Consider the following 21,858-nt stretch of genomic DNA (forward strand, 5'->3'; position numbering starts at 1 on the left):
CATGCACTGGCCAACACTGAAGTCAATGTTTTTCAACATCCATGAACTCTTTTCAAGAAACTATAGATATGCAGTATATATTTCAAATGCTAACACATGGTTTTAGGAACAGAATGGTGGTCAATTTTCTGCAACCATATTTAAACATGTAGAAAACCTCAGCAGAATATTTACAATAAAATTAAATAATAATTTCCCAGGTGTTCTGCTTTTAGACTCATTACCAAACAGACAAAAGGGATGGAAAGATTTTGTTTGGAAACATGAATCAAGGAAGGGACGAGGTGTAGAGGACAGGTTTATGGTCACCATTCACATGTCCTTACTGGATGTCATTAATGCAGCGTGTGGAGACACTTCTCCTTTAGACTGCTGGAGGTTGTATTCAATTGACTTTCCAAGATGAATCAACAGAGAAGACATAAGATGTGATGTTGATAAGAATTTGAGGCCAAATACAGGAAAGACAGGACTGGAAACCTCACAGACCATCCAGTATGACTTTATTATTATACTACACATGTTTTTTCTATTGCATTTGTTATATATAAACTTTAGTACAGTCAAAAAAGCGAAACTGTAGTTATTCTTATTTCATAATTAAATACTGATTTATGTGAAAAAACATTCAAACTGAAGGTTATATAGTGATTGTATATTTTTTTTCTCCAAGCGATCGAAGATAATGACATGTTGCATTTCATCACTGTCATTTTCCTCTGATTCCACATTTCCAGTGTTCTTATTAGTTACAGAGCGACTGAAAAGTAGCATGAATATTTGCCTCTTGGAAATTATTTCCGCTTTCACATTTACATCTGCTGTATTTGCAGTCAGTAGAATGACAGTCTCAGCAGCTTGCAGCTGACGTTGGAAATGGCACAGATATTCGCATTACAGAGCTTGCACTGAAGAAAAAGAAGGCCATAGTCCTTAGATGCTGATTGCCCGGCATTTCACATTGATGTCACTTAACATACCTAATATGTATGTATCACCTGCCATCCACAATAGCATTATCCTCTCAGGTTTAATAATCATATTTCTACAAGTGAACAGAAAAGCATATGAAAAGGGGACCGCGCCAATATCACCCCAACTGAACCCACAATCAAAATCCTTTTTCATCCTATTACATTGTGGCAGTGCAATCCAAGGCAACTAACAGAATGAAGAGAGCTATGTGGACTCCTGATGACCCCTGCATGCTGTGTAGTTCGAGAGGATACTGCATTAACGCATATTCATCACACAGATAATTGCAAGGTGCACTCTTTCTCGCATGACAAGCCAATGTTAGCACAATGCCACCGGTTCTTAATTGGTATTCTTAGAGCCATTCATATTCCAATATTCATGGTGCCCCCTTTCATTTCCTGTTTAATAAAAGCAACTGTTAATCGACAGTGTCATAACACAATGAAGAAGACATTTAAAGCAGCTTTTTTCTGAATTACCGCAGGTGAAAGAGCATCATATGTAGTTACTGCATGCTTAAAAAGAAGGGAAAAATGCTGGTAAGTGGGGTGTGATGGCAGTCTGATGAGCTGTAATAAAAAATGAAGGGAGAATAGATTCTCACATATTTGGCCTAGCACAAGGGACTACCTTTGGCCCAGGGATTGCCTTTACAGAGCAATGAAAATACTGTAGATTAATCAAAAGAAGTGGTAAGGAAAAGGACATGACTACCTCGTGAATAATCTGTCTTACTCTTCTTTCAGTAGACCATCTGAACATTTTTACGTAACTGACCATGCAACTGATCATTACATATTTCTGTGTAAAATCAAGGTAATGTAAGACTACAGATCATTGGTACAAAGTACACCTGCAATCTGTTTTTTTGTAAGTAATTGGAATTTATAATGTAGGGAAGCAATGTGATATGAACAACAATATTAATAATGGATTGGATTTATATAGCGCCTTTATCAGTACTCAAGGCACTTTACAGAGTCTACGTTCCATTCATTCACACAGACAGAAGCGTGGCTGAATTGCTGGGTTCAAGTGCCATGGGAAGTCCGAAGTTTCGGACCTCCAACTGGGCAAAGTGCACTTAAATGCTTGTAAAAGTGGAACCTCCTACTAATGAATCAGGGCCGGAGTCGGACTAATTTTGAGCCAGAGAGTTTCTTGCCTCAGACCTGCCCACCTTAGCTCACAACCCTACTGTATATACTGTAGATATAGATAGAAAATTATGACTTTAATAAGTAAGTCCACTATAGTGCACTATTCTCTATAACCTTTTTATTCAGTGTGTTTTTCTAGAACATAATCTAATTCTATGTAAATGGGTGCATCTTCAAAACTTTAGTTGTAAAAGGCCAAAAAGCAAAAACCATTGCTGTTATCTTTTATGTTGGTACAATCAAAGTGTTAGCAATAAGCTGCTTACTTACATATCCAGCAGACATGTAGCAACAGTACCATTCATTGCAGCATCCACCTAATGAATGCACATCCACTACTCACTCGTTTAGCTGTTTATGTAATCCATAGTTAACATGATTTACATTAAGTTCCTCTTCAGCCAGATAAGTTACTGCTGGAGGACATTTTGGCAAAATGGTTTATTATCTGTATTACCATTATCACCATTCCATGCAATTAACAAACAATTTATATTGATCTGCTGAGTCTCAGTGCAATACTTCACAGTGCACAGTTACCCTAGAGTAGGCCTACATTGTAATTAGTCCAGTATAGATAACAGTTCTGCATTAAGAAATGCTTGCTACTGCTGGGAAGAGGAGCTGTTGCCAAAACTGTCATTTCACTAGCTGGCTGACTGGGTTGGTGTGTGCTCAAAGCTCCCATTGCACAGCCACAGCTTGATTCATGTTTTTAGAGATTGGGAGAACAATTTAAACTGGAATAAATATCCCTACATTGCAAACACACTGGCTCTGAGGCATGAGGAAACAGCAAGTATAACGTGGAGGTGCAATGGCTCTGTCACTCATACTACATTTTTTTCCCATGAACTTTGCTGTTTAAGGCATACGCATATCCAGTAAACATCGCTAGTTTAACTCAGCTAACTCATTTCTGGGGTAATTTTTTGCAAGTTATGCAGACAGAAAGAAAATGCATTCTATATTCTTAATGGCTTTCAAGTTCAAAGGTAGTTCAGTATTTTTTCATTACTGTAAAAAGTGACCTAGTACCTGACACAAGTTCCTCCATTACGACAGGGAAGGTGTTGGCAGACAGGCGGGTCACAATTCTTGATGTTTCTCCCTCTCACTGCCTCACCCACCAGGTAAATCTCCTTCGAGTTGACCTGAAGTTCCCCGATACACCCAATGAATCTCTTCGCTCCCTTTGCACTCCCGTCATGCATCTCCCAGTGGGATGAAACATCCCCAAGAAATATGGGTCCAAAGGTTCCCTGTGAAAAAATGTTGGAAAGCCAGTGATCAGTGTTATCATTTGGTAAATCACACTAAATCATACAAAATATGTCTCCCTTTAAGTACAAGCTGTGCCGTTAAAAATATGCTCTCAGTATCAGTGTGTGTGTGAATATATTAACATTATTATAACATTAACAGGACCTTACTATATATTCAGATCAACAAGAAAGATTAACTCTATTAGCTTCTGTTACTCTCCAGCTTAATGTAGTTTTAGCCTGACCTACAATAAACTGGAGTTATAACCATTACTTGTATCAGTCCTGCTGACATCATATGATAATACACAACCTGATAGAATGAGAGAAAATATCTAAAATTTGCTGCAAGCTTTCTTTGAAGTGCAAGGTAATTGGGTAGAATTAATGTAGATAGATTCTGTGAATTTGCAGATTATCATACCATAACGGACAATTTAACAAGTAAGGTCTGATTGTGTCTGCTACCAAACCAGAGCTGCACAAAAGGAGAACAAGACCATCTCATATTAGCAATAAATTACATATATTTCATTCGTAGCTGTGACCTCCGGATGTTCAAATAAATTGTTAAATACTACTTTCTATTGAGAAGGTTTGAATAACACTTTCCTACTCATGCCATACATTATGATTAATCTATGAAAGACAAACAAAAATTGCGTAAAATTATTGTAAAATATTATGTCAATTATTATTATTGTAAATTTATGTAAAATAGTGACAGTGGATACAACTCCCCTGAGTCAAGTAGTTTTCTAATTATATGATGAATAGTTTTATAGTATATAAAGTAAATTTCTTCTCTTTATATGTTACAGTTTATACTTAAACTAATTTCTATAATATTATGATCACAGCGAGTACTGACCACCTAATGTGGCTCACTTCATTCCAAGATAAGATTTAAAGGTCATGTTTAGATTCTAACATGCGTGTAATGCATGCTTTAATGTTCAAACAACACATTATTTTTCTCTATAAACCTGTATTCACTGTCTGAAACACTCCACTTCAGCGCCTGTCTCTTTAAGCCCCCGTCCTGAAAAACCCCAGTCTGCTCTGATCAGTCAGTGTTTCAGGGTCTTTCTCATCTGCCTCATCACTGCAGCCGGGGAATGACTGTAACAGCACTTTCTACCTATATATAGTGTAGTTGTGACATCAAAACTGTACATAAGTACTAACGGCTCATTTAAAGGCACAATTACTGAATACGTACTGTGTACATTTCTCTGTAGCGTTTTGATACTTTCACAGTATTCATATAGCACCCCAACCTGCTTTATAATAAATTTAAAAAAAGATATGGAATACTGGAATAATTTTAAAATCTTTTTGACATGTCAAAGCATCCATTCTCCCTATAGTAGAAGTAACAAAACAATACAGCATAAGACAGCAACATTATTCATTATTGTTGTTTAAGCTTCTTCATGTGGATACTTGTATTATATCAAATCTGATCATGGCAGATATGAGTAATGGTTTTCATATAGAGAGTCAATATATTTAATAACTTTAACAATGCAGGCCTCACATGTCATGTATTCAAAATGGTCTTTATCTGACCGAAAGTATTGTGTTATGGGGGGCTGATTGTCAGAGAAATAATAAATCTTACTCTTGTGGCTCTTCACGGCTCATATCTCCACATGCTTTGTTTAGGAAAGCATTGTGTACATTTTCAAAGCTATGCTGACGATATCTAATTTTATATAGAATACAATATAAGTTAAAAATCCTTCATATAGAATTCAGCACTTACACTCTGAATATATAACACTGAATCTTGACTTTTTAAATTTCATATCAGCTGAAATCAGCAAGAAATCAGTCCCTATCACAATTCAGATGTTACATTCATCACGACACCATGCTGGCGCTTGAGGTAGGTGAATGGACAGCTGCAGTGGACTATTCAGTGGAGGGACAGTGAGGTGTCAGATAAAATACTAATAAGGGTTTAAATGACGTTACTTCTGCATTTTTGATGCCTATAAAGCCTTTACAGGTATGTATATGTAATGTCATATGCATAGACTGTATAAATTAATTATACAATCTATGGTCCCGTGCCGAGTTAAGAGCCCTAAAACTATCTTTAACAAAGCTGAAGATTCAAATAAAACACAGAACTGTGGCTGAATACTTTTACAATGAATTAAACCGTATTTTATAGGATACAACCAGTTATGAGCCACTGGAGCAGCACAATGATGATGGGCTGATATGGAACAGCTTTATAGTGCCTTCAAGTGTGTTTACCATGTTTATGAGAAGAGTCCATTTGAAAGGCCCACTGATGTAATATTCATGGCTTTGTAAGTGGACTCACAGCACTGAGTTCACAAGTGCCGTATGCTGGGTTCTATTCTAAGATAGGGCAAGTCTATGTGGCCTCCAAGCCATTATTATGTCTGGGTAGTGTTATAATGCGTATTTAGTGCATGTTACATGAGTAACTTGGTCACACTGAAGAAACAAAGTGTCACCAGGCAAAAAAATAAAAAATTAAGAGTTTGCTTTATGTAAACTAAATTGCTTTATTTATTAAAGTCTGTGTAAAGCAAGGACAAAAGTGTGAACTACAGAAAAATGTGAAAATGACCTCCTAGCTAAATTTGAATGATTACAAATAGTAGTATGAAAGTATGAAAAAATAAGGGTTAAAAATCCTAAAAATAAAGTAGTAAGCTGTTGTGTGCTCAATGTACTCAATGTGTCTGCTGGATGCGTTGAAACCACTCCCAATCACAGGAGTGGTGCCTCTATCAGCTGTGAAAAATGGATGCTTCATCTAACTGCAGGAAAAGAAACTGACACTTGTACAGCAAGAAAATGTTAATTTTAGGCTAGGATAAGAGGATAAGACGTAGGATAAGGCTACGCCTCGATATCCTGTCCATGAAAATCACGATCAGGATTGATGACAAAGCGCACCCCTGGCGGAGGCCAACCCCCACCAGGAATTAATCTGACATACTGCCAAGGATCCGGAAACAGCTCTCGCTTTCGGTGTGCAGAGATTGGATTGCCCACAGAAGTGACCCCTCACCCCATAGTCCAGCAGCACCTCCCACAGTATCTCCCGGGGGACCCGGTCATATGCCTTCTCCAGATCCACAAAGACATGAAGACTGGATGGCATACTCCCAGGCCCCCTCCAGGATCCTTGCGAGAGTGAAGAGCGGGTCCGTTGTGCCACGTCCAGGGCGGAATCCGCATTGTTCCTCTTCAATCTGACGTTCGACTAAAGGATGAACCCTCCTTTCCAGCACCTTGAAGTAGACTTCACCAGGGAGGCTGAGTAGTGTGATAACCCTGTAATTGGCACACACCCTCTGGTCCCCCTTTTTAAATAGGGGAACCACCACCCGGTCTGCCACTCCCTTGGCACTGTCCCAGACTTTTATGCAATGTTGAAGAGATGTGTTAACCAAGACAGCCCCTCCCAAGCCAAAGCTTTCAGCATTTCAGGATGAATCTCATCAATCCATGGGGCTTTACCATCGTGGAATAGTTTGACTACCTCAGTGACTTCCTCCAGAGATATTGACAAGGATTCCCCATCAGCCTCCAACACTGAAAAGAGGGCGTGTTAGTTGGATTAAGGAGTTCCTCAAAGTGCTCCTTCCACCGCCCGATTACCTCATCAGTTGAGGTCACCAGCGTTCCGTCCTTACTGTAAACAGCTTGCAAGATTCACAGTTTCCCCCTCCTGAGGTGTCGAATGGTTTTCCAGAAGCACCTTGGTGCCGCCCGAAAGTCCTTCTCCATGACTTCTCTGATCTTCTCCCATACCCGCTGCTTTGCCTCTGACACAGCAGAGGCTGCAGCCCGTCTGGCCCTTCAGTACCTTGCAACTGCCTCCGGAGTCTTCTGGGATAACATATCCCAGAAGGCCTCCTTCTTTAGTCAGACAGCTTCCCTGACCACCGGTGTCTACCATGGTGTTCGAGGGTTACCGCCCCTTGAGGCACCTAAGACCTTGAGGCCACAGCTCACCGCTGCAGCTTCAGAAATGGAAGCTTTGAACATTGCCCACTCCGGTTGAATGCCCCCAACCTCCACAGAGATGCCAGAAAATCTCCGCCGGAGGTGTGAGTTGAAGATCACTCGGACAGGGGCCTCCTCCAGACGTTCCCAGTTCACCCGCACTGCTCGTTTGGGCTTACCTGGTCTGTCCAGAATCTTCCCCCATCCTCTGACCCAACTCATCACCAGAAGGTGATCAGTTGACAGCTCTGCCCCTCTCTCCACTCGAGTGTCCAAAACATACGGCCTCAGATCAGATGATACGATCACAAAATCGATCATCGACCTTTGGCCTAGGGTGCTGTGGTACCACGTACACTTATGAGCATCCTTATGTTCGAACATGGTGTTCGTTATAGACAATCCGTGACTAGCACAGAAGTCTAATAACAGACTATATAACGCCTCTCCAGGTGTCTCCACCATTGCCTATGTGGGCATTGAAGTCTCCCGGCAGAACTATGGAGTCCCCTACGGGAGCCCCATGCAGGACTCCATTCAGGGTCTCCAAGAAGGTTGAATACTCTGAACTGCTGTTCGGTGCATATGCACAAACAACTGTCAGAGTTTTCCCCCCTACCACTCGCAGGCGTAAGGAGGCGACCCTCTCGTCCCACACCGCACATCTCATTTTACTTAATTTGACTGGTGTGGAGCACTAACTAAAAAACAATCCATTCAGTTTAACTTTAAATCCTAGTGATATATTAGTCTTCCATTAAAGTAAACCAGCAAACCACAAGCAATACAATTGTAGCTTCTAATGAATGTTGTTAACCAAAAAGAAGAAGAAAAAAATGGAAACATCTCAAATTAGTAGACCATAAATCATATTGAGGAAGCGGGAGACCTACGGAGCCAGAGCCTCTTTCTCCATCTTTAAAATAAAAAAACAAAAATGATTAATTTAATAACAAATATAGATGTTGTTAATCAAATTAATGAGGCAGAGAGAAAATACCAGCCTGTGATTAACAAGTAAGAACTATCTTAGTGCTACTTACATGCTTGCCATTAAGGACATTATTTGCCAAGTGTGATCATCTTGCCAAATACTGTAACAGGTGCACATGTTTTTAATGGGAGCTACTGTTCTTCATTCATAAAGCAACTGCTGTTACTTAAAAACAACGGCTGGCTTTGACAACATAAGCTTAATATACTCATGATGATATTGTCACGAGTCCCATGGGTGATTAAAGGCATAAAATATATTCTCATACAATGATTTAGCTGTATATCTACAGGGAGCAGCTAGGTATTTTAGCTCATATAAGCCAGTCCAACAACACATTTAACAGTATTCGTTCAAACATCACTGGATGATATTTAAGGTTTGGGACCAATACCAAAACCAATCATTTTATCCCTGAACAAAAGGGAACTATTTTTTTCACATTATTCTGTCGACCCATGAATGCAGCACAAAAGCTCTATCTCGCAATGTTAATGAAAGTGAAAAATAATTTGTGTATCAGCCCTGTGATTTGGATATGCTCCAAAATTGAATGGGTTCATTCTTGGCCCATGCTACACAATTCTACCAACTTTCATGAAAATCATATATGCTATCCTGCTGACAAACTAACAAAAACAAAACAAAAAAGAGCTATTATTACTATATCTATATTTAAATCAGAAACTGTCTAATCTCAGACCAAGATACTTTGTGCCACCAATACATTTTTTGTTGGCATCAAAAGGTATGCACGGATGTAGGAAGTTAGCTGGATTCTAAAGCCTGCTAAATAATGAGCTTCAGTTCATTCTGAGACATAAAAATGCACTGTTTTGATTGAGAGTTAAGGTGTGGCAAAGAAGAGGGCCCCAGAAAAAAGAAACAAAACACAACACCCGGTAAGGTGCAATAAAATAAGTGCAAGTGCACACAGATGCTGTATTTATACTCTTTACCTTACGGTCATACAAGATAGAGAGAAGTAAAATCTTTCCTCATAATTATAATAAACTGCTGTGTATTGTTTTGATACATGATAAGTCTGCAAACTCATAGATCCATTACTCGGGCTGGGATTCCTGGATTCTTTTCATGCTATTTTCATGATTATTTCATGTTTCACAAGTACCTGAAGCAACACCGCCCACCACAGGGCTGTTTTCGCTCTGAACACCCACTTAATTTAAACTAAAAAGAACACAAATATTTTGCATTACTTAGTTTACCCTCAAATACATCTGATTCCACAAAAGTAAGACAATGTACTAAATAAGTGAATAATGACAAGTTATATCGTATTTAGGTTGTATGCCTCCGCCAAACAGTCAAGATGAAGTTCAAATCCATGTCTGTCTTTCATAATATATGTACTATATTATATCTATTACATGTTTCATAATAGGTATTAAGTGTCTTCTTTTTTTTTTTTAAACATGGATGCTTCACACACATCGTCAACCCGGCAGCACAGAAGTTTCAAGATTAATGTTACTAATTCAGTATCTGACCAAATGTCTGTCCCTCTGTTCCAGAGTTATAGTGTTTAATAATAGACAAACATTAAGTGTTGACCATTGATCATTTGGATATAAAATGTCATCACCATTTTATCCTATTTGACATGTGTGTGAAATGTTTCCATGATTAGCTTAGGAATTCTTGAGTTATGGCCAAAAATATGTTTTGAGATTAAAGTGACCTTGACCTTTAACCTCCAAAATCTAATACATTCATCCATCCAAGTGGATATTTATGGCAAATTTGAACAAAATCCCTCAAGGTGTTCCTGAGGTATCGCGTTTACAAGAATGGTCCAGACGTGGGGGTTACAGTGATCATGGCCTTTGAACTCCAAAGGTCGCGTTCCCAAAGACTGTGACGGATGGACAACACAAAAACATAATGCCTCCGGCCACCACTCCTGCCGGTGTGGAGGAATAAAAACTCATAACTATGATGGTCTGCAAGTAGTAATTTATTGACATTCAGGAACAGAGCAATGGTTCTCTGTAAAAAATACTGCATGTGAATAAATTATTTCTGATGCATTTCTTTTAATTGTTTACTCATGGATGCTGAAGTTATGCATGCCAAATTATGTTTTTGTTTTAATTACATGTCAATGGTTCCATGTTGTAAGAAAGTGATGTGTACATGTCTTTTTTTGATTATAAAGTAGGTTAAGGTGATATAGAAATACTATGAAAGTTAAAAAAAATAAAAATTAAATTTAAAGGGGGCAAGCAAATTTAACTGTTTGTCACTGCATACATTTTCATTTTGCACGTGTCTTTTTTTAGTCAAATTTGCACATGAAGGGGGCGCACTCTCGAGCCCTGAGACGGTGAATACAGGTATATTCAGAACATTAAAACATAAAACAAACAGGTTTGAACCTCAAAATGAGCATATTATGTTTCCTTTAATATGTTAAAGGTAGACTGCACTGTAAAAAGAAGACAATACCAAACACGTTTATGGGTTAGAAATGCAAATGTTGGAAATTGGTTGTGACAAAGGGTTGATTTGACTTCAGGCAGGTCAGGTTACCTCTGACATGGGGTGTGACATGAACTCCTCAAGATGCTGAGCGGTGCCATTATCTGCAGCTATTTCAATCATACACGACCCTCCTCCTTGTCCAACAGGCAGATTATATCTGTTGAGAGAGAACAGAGAGGGGCTGTAATATCTGCCTATCACAAAAAGACCAGCAAAGCCTGCAAAATATTCTGATGGAGAGACAAGAAGACAGAGCAGTCACAGCAATGAAGCTGCTAATGCGACAATTGAGACTAAAATTGAATGACTACATATACGATATGTACTCATATACACTATTTTCTGAGACACTTTATGGACTTGTGCATATTGGAAGCAATGGTGCGTTTATATCCCACACCACCGCCCAAAAAACCCAGCAGAGACAACAAAAATAGAGAATGGCTGCCACAGCTGGATTTAAATAATAAGTCCAGAAATAGGTTTCTGCTCAGTGCTGCAGTGGTATTCTTCAAGTTGTTGTGCTCCTCAGCAGATATGAAATCCACAGAATAATGCCTGTAAACACACTACATATAAACCATAGATTTGGATAACCACTCAGAACCTGTTGAATTTTACATGATCAAGTACTAGTATATGATATGCATTACTTTTTCAACTAAAGCATATGTAACAACAACAATAACAATAATACTAAGGAAGAAAATCAGCCTGTAAAAACATTACCATGAGTGAAAGTGCTCATTATGTCATTCAGGATTAATTAATGATAAAAATGAGGGCACAAACTAGATATACATTATAAACCCTAATGAGTAGGAAGACTATTTTATCATTTGACCCTCTGTGTCTCTCTGGGGAAATATACAATTGCACTAGTCATTAATGTTGCAGCCATAATGTTAAGTAGCTGGTCTACTTGTGTCATATTCCAGCTTTGGCAAAGTCAAGTGATTGCCTCTCTCCAATTCATCATTGGCTTTCCACCGGTGATATACAATAGCAGCCTCTTTACAGGGCTGTACATTATGCAAAAGGCTGGTCATTCTGTGTGCCGTGCATAAAAAGAATTGTGTGAAGGAGTAATCTACATGATGCACCTTTGTTCCATAGGTTTATTTGTGTTTTGCTGTGAACATGTAATACTATTATCTTCAAATCTGATTGTGGTAAAATCATTCATACCACTGTTAAGGAAGAAAAAACCCTCAAATGACTGGTTTAATGGCCAGATGAAAACAATCAGGGCAATCGCCCTCCTGCTAATTTAAAACAGCCTTCCAGGACGCGTCCCTGAGGCAATCACACACATGCAACTTCAGGTAGGACTAATTACAGGTATGGAAATCACAAGAGCTTTTTTGCACGCACATGCACACACACAAATAAATTAAGGCACATTTAAAAATCCCATATTGTGAAATATGACATTTCCTTGTTTTTTTTTTTATTAGAATGAGGCATGCCAGGGTGCTATAAAAATACTGTGAAAATAACAATTAATCCACAGAGAAATACACAGTCTGTATTCAGAGCCATCAGGACTTTCGTACGATTACGATGTCACAACTATACTATATATATAAACAGAAAGTGCTGCTACATTGCCGTACCAGTTATTCTTCGGCTGAAATAATGCTGTAGAGATGCCAAGAGAGCAGTTGCAAAAGACCTGGAAATGCTGGCCGTTCACAGCAGACTGGACTTCTTCACAAGGGATGCTTAAAGAGACAGGCGCTAAAACTGAATGTTACAGACAGTTCTATTCAGAAAGACAGGGTGAGCAAAATAATGTGTTTTTTGAACATTAAAACATGTAAACATGTTCAACTGTAGTAGACACCCAAAATGAAGGTATGAATGAGGACCATGTCCCCTTTAAGACTGTGAATGTGAAATGTAACCGGCAATGCGAGACAACAAGAACATAACAAGGACTTAATAAAAAGACTAAATGATTCAATATTGCCATCCATGTCTTGTGGGGTGGACTGTTGGTGAGTTATGAAACACTGGTGATAAAACTCCCCCTTGCTCCCCCTTGCTCAGGGCGTTTTAGGCATATTTTGGTGCTTACTACAGTAGCTTTTTATTTGGCCCTGCTAATGCTGCAGAGACTATCCCTATGAGACATAGAAAGCATGCTCACTAAGCAAACAGGATGATGTTACTTGATGAGCTCTCGTGAGCACATTGAATGCTCCACCGGGCTAATTTACATGGGTCTTGCTCTAAGGCAAAAATGACTATTTATAAAGATGGCTACGTTACTTGGTCTAGTAGATAGATAGCTAGAAATATGTCCCACAGCCCAGCATCATCATCACCACCACCACCACACAAACACACAGACATACAAATACAAAACCACAATGGATTATATTATACAAACAAACACTGGAGTGAATGAGAATAAGAAGAGGCCGGGGTTTGTCTATTGCAGGGATGAAACACTATCTCTTACTGGGCGCCCTATGCTCCACTCAGTGCTGGGTCTCATAGGACCAACAACAGCAAATTCCCAACTCGTGGTAAACAAACCAACAACGCATGAATATTTAATTTTCTCCAAACACACAGAACCACAATATGGCTGTGATTATTTTTACTTACTCAATCATCATTTATGCATTTCTTCATCTGGCCAATGCTGTAATCATAAGTGATTTGTCATCTCTAATATCCTCATTTAGACTGTGTTTGGTCTGTGACTAATTCAGTGCAACTGCTTTACAGCTAAACTTCCCTGGGATCACCACTGAAATATTACCTGCAATGTTAAGGGACCTTGCAAATATTTTCAGCACAGCACCTTTACACAGAGGTATCTGTTAAACCTGGTGGTAGGTGTTTGTCTTTACAGTTTTATTTGAATGTGCCTCCTTAACAGTCCCCTGCAGAAAATTAATATTGAGGGAGGATCATCATTAAAATATTACTATTGCATAAAACATCTGAAAGTATTGGCAACAGATGGCAGTAAAACATCATGCACTGCACCGGTGCCCTTGCAACAGTTTTTACTGGCTGATAGGCAAGATGCAACATTTTTTTCTAAATGGCTTATTATTCTAATCATATTTCAGGTTCTTATAAAAAGCAAATGCTAGTGTGGAATGCGTTAGTGTTGAATTTATAATTTCTAAGTAATTGAGTGATTTAAGACTCAAAGGAGACTATTAGTTCTGCAACTAGAGGCTATGCTCAGCAGTGTTGCATACCTGAGCAGATACAATGTAAATGGGTCACACAGGTTACATATATAAGGAAGATGAGTTCCACCTGTTACTTTGATATTCTTTTTAGCCCAACATGCGGTTGCGTTATACATCAGATATGATGTAGAAAAAAAACCAACAACATATGCTTAACAATCTTGAACTATTATCACACCACAGCAACTACTGCTCAGGATGTCAGAAGGGATCTGTTTGTTGTTTTTTTCTTAAGTGCAACAAGCCTTGCATCAGACCATAATCTACACCTACATTGACTGTAATGCCTTCTCTGGCTCTGGTGCAGTGACTTTCTCACACGCAGCACTGCAGCATTTGCTGCATAATTTGTGCTGTGACTGGCAAGCCTCAATTAATTTGGGTAGCCTGTGTTCTATCATTTTATCTCCAGCAATACAATTAGACAGCACACAAAAAAACCTCTTGGCATTGTGGCTTCACAAAAGAAATTCCAAGTGAGCAGGCAGGGCTGCTGGTTGCTTCTTCAATGAATCTTTTATGGAACTACTTGTCTATACAACGCTGAATTCTGTGAGATTGAGAAACATACCCTGTCTAAGATTTGGCATTGTGTCAACAGGATGTGAATTTAAAAGTAAAATTCTCAATATTAAGAAGGCACTTTCACTTACATTAATGGCAGATATGGCATGGCACTTTCCTAAAATAAATGTTGTTTTCTCATTACTCCCAGTGATTAACAATTGGAAAGAACAAGGACTGTCCACTGTTATTGCGTAGTTCAGAGAAAGTAATCAATGGCTGTTTACTAATTACTTTTCCAAATTGCAAAGGGATTACTTAACCCATTACTCAAATACACACAATGACAGCACTGGTTATTTTACTTTTGAGTTAGCCTATATGCATGCTCATATCTGTATGTGTGTCATATGTGTCTGTGAGAACTCAGACTACTGTACATTTTGAAATTTCTTCTCACAAGACTTGTCTGTTTTCTTTCTCTTACAACAGTTGTTGCTAGGCAACATTTCACACCTACATGTACATTTTTACATCAAAACAAACTTCCAGGGTCAGTGAATAGACTACTAAATAAAATACTGTCAAATTTAAACATTAACATGTTTTATTAAAGTGAAAAGTAACAGTGACAGCTACACATTACTTATTATTTATTAAGGCAATATCCACAACACAGTGGTTTAATATTTCTGATGTGCTGTCCTGTGTTGTTTATGGACTTTAGCTTTTAAAGCAAGAAGGCATTGCTTCAGGAGATTTGAGACTTGTGGCGGGCAGGGGAGGCTGAGTGACTCAAAAATGTGTAACCAATGGGAAAACATTGGTTACACATTTTTAAAGAGACAGACAGATCCCACTGTAGGAGTAGGGTAGAAAACCAGTGATGATTTTATTGGAAATTTACAGAACTTGTAAATAAAAAGGTAATTTATACACTTACAAAGAGCCACACCTCCAATTCTACATATAAAGATCAAATCTATTTGTAACGAGGTGTAAAACTTGGCCTGTGAAAATGATGGCGACGATGTAAGTGGGGATATCTTGGATTTGGCTACAGCCCTCAAATTATGAAACGGAAGCCAGTGTTACTTTTTTTTATTATAAAGCAGGTCAAGGTGCTTTGTAAATACGGTAAAAGTATTAAAACGCTCAATCCACAGAGAGCAAACAGCTGGTATTCAGAAACTGACTTTAAACAAGTCATCAGAACTTCTGTAAAGTTGTGATGTTGGGAAAGCTGGGAGACATTTGCAGATGTAATGGCCAAGTACTCATGCACCTACTGAGGTTACATATGTAGTGCTTTTTTAAACAAAATTAATATGTCAGACATATAGACATTGACTTGAACATCAGAACCCATGAATTTCTAGAGACAAATCCTGTCATAAAAAATAATATTCCCAGTAAGACAGAGCCAAACTTGAGAGCCCATTCCTTTGACTACAGAGAAGAAAAAGCCCCCAATTGTGGCATAAATTTGAATAATCATGTCTGCCTGGGACTCTGAGTTCACCTGTGACAAGGGAAGAAATGTGATGCTGCAGACTGCTATGTGTCTTCCTTGTTGATCTTTGACGGTGTGAGAATGAAAATGACTCCAACAGTGAATGCTAAACACAATGGGATTCAACCAATAACGTCCACTACACCTTCTCAAATGACAGGCAGGGCATTTGCTGTCTGCCACTCTCAAACTTTAATTGTAGTAGTGCCCTGAACATCCCCGAAGGAAAACTTACAGACATCAAAAGACCAAGTCAACAACAAACATGTCCTCCCCAAATGAAAAATGACACTGCCTCCCCCCTACACACTCCCCTTTGTGAAATGAATTGGCAACAAAGGGCATTTCTGAAGTGGATTTCTTGTCGTGCTAACTTTACAGTCCATACAGGAGTGCTACAAATGGGTTGTAGAATATAACTGTAAGAAATGTAAATTGAATATTTCCAGTAACAGAAAACATGTTATGCTAATGTTTTGAGTGTTTCACATCTAGTATCAATATGCTTGTCCATTGTGGATTCTTTCACTGGAAAACACAATGCACAATAACACCATTACATTCAGAAAATCTGCATAACAATTGATAGATTGTCTGAATAAATACAAGCTATAATATCCTACTTCCTTCAAACCAAATCTGCTGTTTCTTCACAGACTGCAGTCAAATGCAAGCCATTTTATGCTCAGTTTCATTGAAAAGGGTCTACCCAATATGTTTGATGTATACGGCAGCGTGTTTCGATTGTTCTGGTCCTTTTACTGCAATCTTGCCCTACAAAAGCTGCTCTACATAAGAAAAATGTGATTAAGTCTATAATGTTTGCTGTCAGAAACGGCTGATAAACTCCTGATTAAAAAAATCACAATGTCTTTCATCCCTTTGTCGGTGATGGTTCGTGAAAGGGAGTTGTGTAAGACTGTTGAACAGTGCTCCTCTCAGAACGAATGGTAAATAAGGGTGGAAAAACAATTCCTTTGCAGTGTTAAATGCAGAGTTTTGAAATATCTATCTATCTAACCATATATATCTATATATATCTATATATCTATATATAGATATATATATATATATATATATATAGATATATATCCATTATAGAATAAACCCTCAACATTGTTTAATGCGTTGTTTTGTACTCATTCTTGTAACTAGGAGCAATTATATCATTATCAAAACTACAGTGCTTAAAGCCCCAGCATGGGAAAGTATCAAGAAAGGGAAGTTCTTATTTTCACAGTACAGTGCTGTATGTTAAACAGATATGTCATGTACTTCCTCATGTGAACAATGCTGCATGAGTGTCAAAATGAAAGCAGAAGGCAAATGTTTTGGTTTTCTGCTGTTCTGTGTGTCGTCAGAAGTGCTTGAGATGACAATAAGATTGGTGGGTTGAAAATAATAGTGTGTGTGTGAGATGTGGAAGATGGAACAAATTAGAAAAAAAGGAAGAGGTCTGTGCTGCACTGACATCAGGCAATTTGAATTTCCCCGTTTATTTGTTGAAGTTTGGACTATTTACAGTTAAATACAACCACTGCCCTACACTTCACAGACGGTGCTAGTCGAAGCAAGATGAAGCAGCTGTATTCAGTGTTGCCAACCATCATCCAAGGAAAGAAGGTATTCACGGCTCAAACAAGACTAGATGATGTCATGGGCTCATTTGCATATGAATAAAATTGCTGAACCGATCAAGAATAAATAGAGGCAGAGCTCAGCAGCAGGCCCTCTCTCATTTCTACCACTGGCTCACTCTGCCTCACAGTGCCTGAGCACTAAGCTTGTGTGTGCACTACGGAGACAGAAGATCAGCTGCGCATGAGGAGGCATTGTGATCAGACCTATTTGGAATGCATGTGGATCAGGTTCAACATTCGGTACCAAATCTGTTGCCAAATGCTAAGAAGTCAACTGTTTCCCCCCGCTAATCCAAAAGAGTAGATTTGCTGTTTGTGAAATAAGAAATAAGAAATAATTTCACCTGGGGAGGTGTCTAAAGAAAATCTAGTGTGGAAAATTGGCAGAGGTAATTGCTTTTCATTATTACATTGTCAACAAACTAAGTTGCATCCATCTGACTCCAACTAAGTTTACTGCTATGCAGTTCATACACTGTACACCGTGTTCCAGCAGCTCAACATAATAACATTTACATACTGGGCTATTTCATTCTTACAGATCTGGCGAGGTGACATGGGCAATTTTATTTAAGGGTGCACATGCTTTATAACTCGCATGCGTGGTATACAAAAATGCACGTGTGCTTTACTAACATGTGTGCTGCTTACCCCAACATGACCCTATGCACGACATGGTCAACACATTCACTCAGTTGTGCCTATGCAAATTCTAATGAATGACTGAACAGTGTCAAATGTAGGCTAACTGGTGTAAAAATGACTTGCCACTATGCTATATAGCCTACTATGTGAACACTGTTTTAGAAGTTAACAGTATGAGAGAGCAAAACTGCTCACAAGGGCTTTCTCTCATCCATCTTCTCCCTTTACACTTCAGTGTATTACAGACAACACTATGCAAGGGAAGATAATTAATAATATAATAATATTGAAACAATTTATTCAAGATAGCAAAGGCATACTTTTAACGGCATGAAATAACTTCATAATATTAACATAATTATAGCCGACTACAAATGAACATAAATTAAGCTGATGGCTGCAGAACACATACTTGGAAGCTAAAATGATCTAATCATAACATAATCTAAAAGGATTATGTTATTATCCTCCATATTAATTTGAATTTATATTTATTTTAAAAATAGTGTTATCATGCATGCAAGTCTATTGACAGGACTTATGTCATTTGCTAAAAAATAAAAGCAAGTAGCCTACTTTTCAAAAAAAATTCCAAATCTACATGTCTTGATGGTTTCATTAATTATCCTCCCTATAAATTGTTTTTTAAGCTTAATTAACAGGTAATAATTGACCGGGATTTCTCCCATTTGTCTGGGACATTGATTCTTCGATGATATGCGGACCAGCACAATTGTTTTCTAACTGAAATACTGCCTTTGTCCCATCAACAACAATTACAACTACCTACACAACGTCGGACACTAGAGAACAGAAACAGAAGAAAAAAACATTTTTGAGTGAAGGGGTACTTTAAATGTACCTGTACCTGTACTCTTAAGAACATTTATAAATTTGGTTCTTATCTAAGAACAAATCCCAAGTGTAAGTGTTTTAAGAATATATTTCTTCATAAGAACGTTTGGCAAATGAGGCCCAGAGATATCATTATCAATACTGATTACAACAAGTGGTATTTCCAAGACGCTGATCATGACTTTGCCAATAGAATATAAGGCAACAGAGAGGAAGGTAGGAGAGACATATCATACCGGATTGTGATCGGCATCCATCTGTTATTATTGACGTTCTGTTGTGAAGCTGCATTCAAAACACGACTGCTACCACACCCAAGTTTTGCAACAGGGCTTCCATCTTCAAGGAACACATGAAGGAACTGATCCCCATAGTTCTGCTCCTGAGCTGAAATGGTGAGAAAGTGTGTTTAGTAGAGAGGCTCTTTTTCTGTATTGCAAATTCAAAACATCATGTAAGCTAAAATATGGATGATATTACTTCAGACTTAACTCTCAAGATACTGAATACAGACAATGAGTTTCCTCTGTGTCTCTGAAATTAAATACAAAATGTTTCAACAAGAAGACAAGGACATAGTTAGAGAGAGAAAATGGTTTGACATGAGTATAGTTGTAAGTAATTTTATTACGCTCAATAATAATCCCAATCCATCTATCCCGCTAAGCAGCAAACAGAGATGCTACTCTAAATTGTACCAACTTGAGCAATAGGTCTCAGAGGAACCAGTGAGCAGAACCTGATAAATGTCAGTGTGTTGTCCACAAGGCTTGTTGTGATCAATACTTGGAAAATAAAAACCTGAGGGAAGAGACCTACCCAGCCAAAGGATATGCCTTTGTTTCGACAGGAATTTCCCAAGAAGGTAGTTCACATTGTTCTGCACTCCACATAATATTCCAATATACTGTATACACAGGGACAAAGAATAATTCATTTACATACAGTCTAAATGGTGTCAGGCTTAGGACAGCTCCTGCCTGCTACGTTTAATGAGAAGCCTTCAGCTTGGTTGGTCCAAAAAGCATATAAGTGAAAAAGTAACAAGACAACAGAAAAAGACAATGTACCCCAAAGACTTGAAGAGCTAATTTGAAAGGGTCTGGGCGTATAGAGGAACTTTCCACTGGATACTTTCACCTGCAAGGACTTGTAGGAAATGATTGAGGAGAGAAGGAAGAGAGGATCGACTAAAGACTAATCCCTACTGAAACCCCACAAAACAGAGAGATCACTGTTGCAGCACCCGCTCTTGTAGAACCTGCAAGGGCACAGGGCTTCTCTTCCCTTACACCACCTGTGGAAAAGATGCAACACAAGGCACATTTTGGACCTCAGTGTCAGACTCTTAGAGTCCAACCTACAAGAAGCTATCTCCGTCTTGTACGCCATGTCCGGTTCACAGTACAATGCACCAGCACTGCAACTACGTGAGCTGAATAATCTCTGCGTACCACTGGGCAATCATGCTTTCTGGGGCTACTAGGATACCAATAAGCTTTGTCAGAATCCCAAGTAGAAGAATGATTTTCACCAATGTTTAATGCAGTGAGTTTTTCTACCTGTGGAGGGAAAGATTCACTTCTGTCCGCCTACACGGACATGTTCCAGTAGGGTGATGTCATAATGTCATTAAAGTTGCTTGCATCCCATAAGAAAGGTAACGCACAAGAGGCTATCCACTGAATATAAGTTCCTTCCACCTTGGGTGACAGGTAGGTCCGATCCTGTCTGGACACCAGGAGAATGGTCACTAGGTGCTGCTTGTGACTTTGCAGGTCCAATCACAGCTTGGGTTCCAATAAAAAACAACTGTAAAGTCACCACTATGCTTCCAAGAAGGTGCATGATTTTAATTAAAAAACATTAGCATGAAAGTCGCATGACTAAAAGGATGCTGGCAAAGCCCCGGACCTCGTGTCCACCTTGCGTCCACTCTATGGCAGGGAAGAGTCCTTTGGAAAACAGCTTCACCATGTGAAAGTCTGCCTGGTGAGTCTCACTTGCCATGCTTCAAACTGTATTGGTTGCAAAACAGGAGTATTTCAGCCATGGTTTCTGTTTATAGCCGGTATAGGTTCTGAGACATGATGCCATTATTAGATATGCCACTTCCCAGACTCCAGTACATTATATCACAATGGGAGTTTCTGCTGGGCCTGCATAGAGTCTATTGCAAGTGAAACAGTTAAGCGGGGGACCGACAGAAAGAGGCAGAATCAATCCTCCCGCACAGGCCACAAGGGTCTCCAGGAGGGAGAAGAAGAGAGAGTGCACTCTGGTCTCGCACCACTGTCAAGACATGAGAAGATGGGCGGAAACATAAGAATGCATCTCTGTAAGGGATACAGATATAGAGAGAGAGCTTACCACTCTTGTGTCACTGCCAGGTAAGACATGGGTACAGGGAAGAGGACAGAAAATGAATCCTGCACTGTTAGAGAGACCTAAAATGTTTCGGTTTTTCAAACAAGGACCATTTCTCTGCTGGATTAGAGAGATTGACAGGGAGCTAAAAATCCAGAGGGAGCTACTGAGTAGGAGCAACACTAGTTACCCCTTTTGATTTCACAATGACAATG

General features: G+C 38.8%; 1 protein-coding gene across 1 annotated transcript in view; it reads right to left on the bottom strand.

The window, feature by feature from the left end:
* eys (eyes shut homolog) overlaps positions 1-21,858 on the bottom strand; it is a gene marked incomplete at both ends in the record, with an annotated part of 161,773 nt that overhangs the window by 25,018 nt on the left and 114,897 nt on the right. The window contains 3 exons of the mRNA XM_083923228.1: positions 3,177-3,400; positions 10,950-11,058; positions 19,513-19,663. Of these exons, the coding sequence (XP_083779354.1) occupies positions 3,177-3,400; positions 10,950-11,058; positions 19,513-19,663 (484 nt within the window). The remainder of the gene's footprint in view (positions 1-3,176; positions 3,401-10,949; positions 11,059-19,512; positions 19,664-21,858) is intronic.

Source organism: Echiichthys vipera (genome assembly GCF_963691815.1).
Source record: "Echiichthys vipera genome assembly, chromosome: 11".
NCBI lineage: Eukaryota > Metazoa > Chordata > Actinopteri > Perciformes > Trachinidae > Echiichthys > Echiichthys vipera.